At 34.8% G+C, this 4713-nt stretch overlaps 1 protein-coding gene across 1 annotated transcript in view; it reads left to right on the top strand.

Moving 5' to 3' along the window:
- The window catches only part of N6AMT1 (N-6 adenine-specific DNA methyltransferase 1 (putative)), an 11479-nt gene extending 7344 nt beyond the window's left edge, over positions 1-4135 (top strand). The window contains exons 4-5 of the mRNA XM_012657418.1: positions 2674-2815; positions 3884-4135. Of these exons, the coding sequence (XP_012512872.1) occupies positions 2674-2815; positions 3884-3990 (249 nt within the window). The 3' untranslated portion in view covers positions 3991-4135. The remainder of the gene's footprint in view (positions 1-2673; positions 2816-3883) is intronic.
- Positions 4136-4713: the final 578 nt, after the last annotated feature.

Below are 4713 nucleotides of genomic sequence, written 5' to 3'. Positions count from 1 at the left end.
GGCAGTTAAGTGATGAAAAAGCTGTTACTCTACTGACGTACAAACTCATATAAGAAGGAAGGACGCCATTGTCGTAAGGTGAACAGCAGTTGAGAAAAATGCAACTTAATACAACTCTTTTGGAAAGCACTCCAGAAATAAATATCGTGTGATAGAAATATTTCAGTCCAATAATCTCAGTTCTTGAAATTTAAGAAAATCATTCAATAGTAGACTAAAAATTGAAATTCACAAAAATATGCTTATTGCATCTTTATTTATGATGGCAAATGTGAACCTATATACGTAGCAGTAGAGAAACAGTTAAGTAAATCACAGTCTATCAGGTCTGCAAACTAGTGGGACAACTAGTGAATGAGAAGAGGCGATTCTGAGAACACAGTGACTCCAAAGGGCTTCCTTTGTCCCCTGTTCCTTGGACTAAGATATGTGCTTCTCCTGAGCCTTATGGCTGCTGGGACATAAGATGATTGAGGAAGGCAATGCCTTGGGCCTTTTTTGCAGTCCCAACAAAGAGAACTAGTGTCCTAATTCCCATGAGCTGAGCAATTAGCTAGAGAGCAGGAGCAAAATACAATACAATGAAGATGTCTTGGAGCTTGAAAACATGTTTTACACAATAAAACATTAAGAAATGAGTTAAGAGAGAATATGGTCACTGTCAAGACCTTAATCAGTGGTCTGGAAACCCAATGAAAGAATCATTTCAGTGCACAGAGCATGAAGATAAAGAGAAGAAAATCATGAAGGTAAAAGATAAGAGACTTAGAGATCTAGGAGACGTAATATACAAATAACAGGAGTTTGTACTCATAAAAAGTTGTGACCGTACTTACTGGTATCTTCAAGAACACGAAATAAGGTGCTGTTGGTATGTGCCTGTGGTCTCTGAAGGATCAGAAGTGTACACAGCAGTTGGCCCAGGTAGCAGGCAAACAGAAGGCCACCAAACATGACTGCTGCCTCGTGAAGACAGAAATCTCCCTCCTGTGGCCTGTAAGAATGTGGCTGGTACCAGGCCATCTTCCTGGAGAGTCATGTCTAGTGTGAGCAGATAAACGTGGCTGAGCATCCTTGGAGAGTCACGCCACAGTGGGACCCTGATCCATATTGGAGCAGAGTGACAACAGACAAGCCTGGTAGAGGCTGTCATCATCGTGCACACTGGCCACAGACTATCTTACTTGATGAAACATCCAGAGAATGGGCTTCACCAAAATAAGGGTGTAAATGAAGGAAGAGGAAGCCATGAGTCCCGGAAAAAGAGGGAGTTCAACTGAGAAGAAAAGCAAAGGCAATACCAGAAAAGAGAAGTCTCTAGAAGGAAAGTCTCGACAAAAAACAGGAACTGATAAATTTTCCAATATGATTAACTTTGTGGAAAATTGTATAGAGAGACTTACGATAGGCATGGGAATAATTAGATTCAGAGAAAATTAAGAAAATGGACGTAGGGAATGCCATCAATAGCTAAATAAGATATCATACTTTCCCACCATGAAATATTATACAGCCATTAAAAGAATGAACTAGAACTGTATCAGAAGAGACTTCCATAAGGTATTGTTGAGTGAGAAAAGCAAGATGCATGTAAGTTTATAGAATATAATCCTGTCTTTGTAAAACATGGACAAAAAAGAAAAACCTATGTGTGTAGAAGATAGTGGAGAGGCACACAGGCAAAATAGTGAAAGGAAAAAGTGTGACTTTTTTAAAGCAGGTATATTAACATATTTCTCTTCTTTGTAAGGTTATATATGCATATGGTTATAGCTATAAAGGAATGATTTTTTAATGGGGAAATATGTGCCATATTACATGAATAAATAGAAAGCATGATTGTATATAAATAACTTAAACTAAAAGATGGACAAAAGCCATAGAAGGAAATAGGAAGAAAATGGTCGTGTTGGAGTTAAAGTAATTCTTGAGTGATTTCTTCAAAATATTCCTTAATTTTGAAAAAAAATGCATAATGGTAAGGATTTGCATACTACATAAAGTCATGGATTTTGTTTTAAGAATACAATTAGATTGTTAGAGGAAAAATGCTTCAGTGTACCTTTATATAATAAACAGGTTCTTTAAAAAGGTCTGTGTTTCATACTTTAATCTAGAAGCGAGTCAGGTGCATTGGGACATTTTAGAACTTTGTTTCTGTGCAGTAGATCTCTTATAATACAACCTCCCCCCCTTCTAGCTTCTAATTCTTCTATATTATAGAAGAATTAAAAAAAGCTATAGCTTTTTTATGGGTAGCTATAAAAGCTACCCATATCTCTCAATTTAAACATTGTATTAATGGTAACAACTGTTAGTAAGCCCTTAATATGTGCAGGGTAATGTTCTCAAAAATTTAAATATATTTCCTCATTTATTCCTAATAGTGGATAAAAATATTTTATGAGTTTTCTGATTGTATAGATGGAACTATTATTTTTCTAATTTTACAGATAAGTGAGGAAACTAATTGACAAAGATTATTAATTTACCCAAGGTCATACAAACTGGAAACAGTGGAAATTAGATTCAACTTTCCTGCCTTTTTGTCAGCAGTGAAATGGAAAATATATACTTGTTTGGTGATATTACTTGTCAAAAAGATTCAGTTTATGATCTAAATGAAAATTGACATGAGCTAAAAGAAAAAACAGTCTTTCCAATCTGTCGTAGGTAGGAAGTCACGGAATAGCGGCAGCATGGGCTGGTGGCAAAAATGGTCGAGAAGTCATGGACCGGTTCTTTCCACTGGCTTCAGATCTCCTTTCACCAAGAGGATTATTCTATTTAGTTACCATTAAAGAAAACAATCCAGGTAATACATGCCAGTTTATCATTTAACCATTTACTTTGCTGAAATCAAGTTAACAATGTAAAAGACTATAATTTATAAGGTAATGTGGCATGTTAATGAATTTAATCACTGACGGCAAGTACAGGCATAAATTCATGTTGAAAGAGGAAAGAGATTTTAAGAGATAAATTCTTTTTCATTTTAAAAAATATTGTCTTCTCTTTTTGTTGTCAGTTTTTCCCCATTCATAAACTAATATTCAAATACAAAATCTCTAATTTCTTCTAACAGCACACTCTCAGTCTTGTGAATTTTCTTTCTACCCTCTAGTCTTCATGCCCTTGACAATTCTGCTATATACTCTTTAGTTCATCTGAAGTTTTATCATATTTATTTTATTGTATGGATTTTTATATCTTGGTTTTCAGATTATAGCTAAATTGACCATAATCTTTGTTTTCTTTTTCTGTACACCTCAAGTTTGATTTTTATCTTACACCTTATATTCTCAACCCCTCAAATCACAATATGATTACTAGTTTTCTTTCTTTTTTCTTTCTCTTTTCTTTTCTTTTTTTGTAACTCCATTTTTTTAGTTCTGTCTTTTTAGTTTTATTTATTTATAAAAGGAAGGTTTTGCTTTTCTCAATATGCCTGAAAGAGAGAAGGTACTTTATTTACTCTCACTGTGCAATATCACTATTCAGTTTGTCCATACCTTAATTGACCTTTCTCATCCAAAGGGAAGAATATAGGGTAGAGATTGGAGCCAATAAGTAAAACACTGATCACTTGCCATAATAACAGGTATAATTAATGTTTCTATTGAGTTCACAGTAGGCTGCCACTGCGAACGAAGCAAGACATTCAGTGTGACTAGAATCCTCAGCAACACCTTGAAAACGCAAAGTGTACCCATCTGTCTGAAGTTCAGGTTCATTTCAGTAGACATTTGCTTGGTATACATTGTTTTACCAGGTGAATATAATTTGTAAATAGTCTGTGTTTATCATCTTATTGAACTCTGTGATCATACACATCATCAAATGATTTAATGGATTTTATCTTTTATTTTGATTTTCATTTTAGAAGAAATTTTAAAAGCAATGAAGACAAAGGGTCTACAAGGGACCACTGCACTTTCCAGGCAAGCAGGTCAAGAAGTCCTTTCGGTCCTCAAGTTTACCAAGTCCTAATATATAGTGTGTGCTGAGAGCTACTGGAAACTGAATGCATTCAGCATATTTTGAAACTGAAGTCATTTCTTGATTAACAAGGAATTTTTTCAGAAATTTGTCCTAAAGAAGGAGGTGGAAAGGTGGGACATTTCCTTTCACCCAGGAATCAGGCCTACAAATGCAAGTAAATATGTATATTACATTTATAATTTATATTTTATATATAAAAATTATGTGTGAAAGGATGTTTATTTCAGCATTATTTGTAATAGCAAAATAATGGAATCAACCTAAATATCGATCAGTAAAGAGATTGGTTTAATGTTAATAATTTACAGTATATCCATTTCACTGAACTTGCAGCCATTAAACATGAGTCGGGTCTGTATATACCGCACTGGAAGGGTCCATGAGATACTATTGAGTGAAGTGATCAAGTTGCAGAACAGTATTATACCATATGTATATTTTTTAAAAACCCAACAAAGAGGGTATGTTTGCCTGTGTATACAGCAGATTCTTAGAAGATAAATAACAGGTGGGGATGGAGGAATTTTTACTCCTTTGTGGTGGCCTTTGCTTTTGCACAGTGATACTGTTGGAGAAGAACTGTGGATTATCATAAGCTTAACCAAGTGGACTCCAGTTGCAACTTTTGTACCAGATGTGGTTTCATTGCTTGAGCAACTTAACACATTCCCCGCTGTCTGTTTTACAGCTGTTCATCTGGCAAATATCTTT

The sequence above is a fragment of the Propithecus coquereli genome, unplaced genomic scaffold (assembly GCF_000956105.1).
Source record: "Propithecus coquereli isolate 6110/MARCELLA unplaced genomic scaffold, Pcoq_1.0 Scaffold54, whole genome shotgun sequence".
NCBI classification, from domain to species: Eukaryota; Metazoa; Chordata; class Mammalia; order Primates; family Indriidae; genus Propithecus; species Propithecus coquereli.
This window is presented reverse-complemented; position numbering and strand designations above follow the sequence as displayed.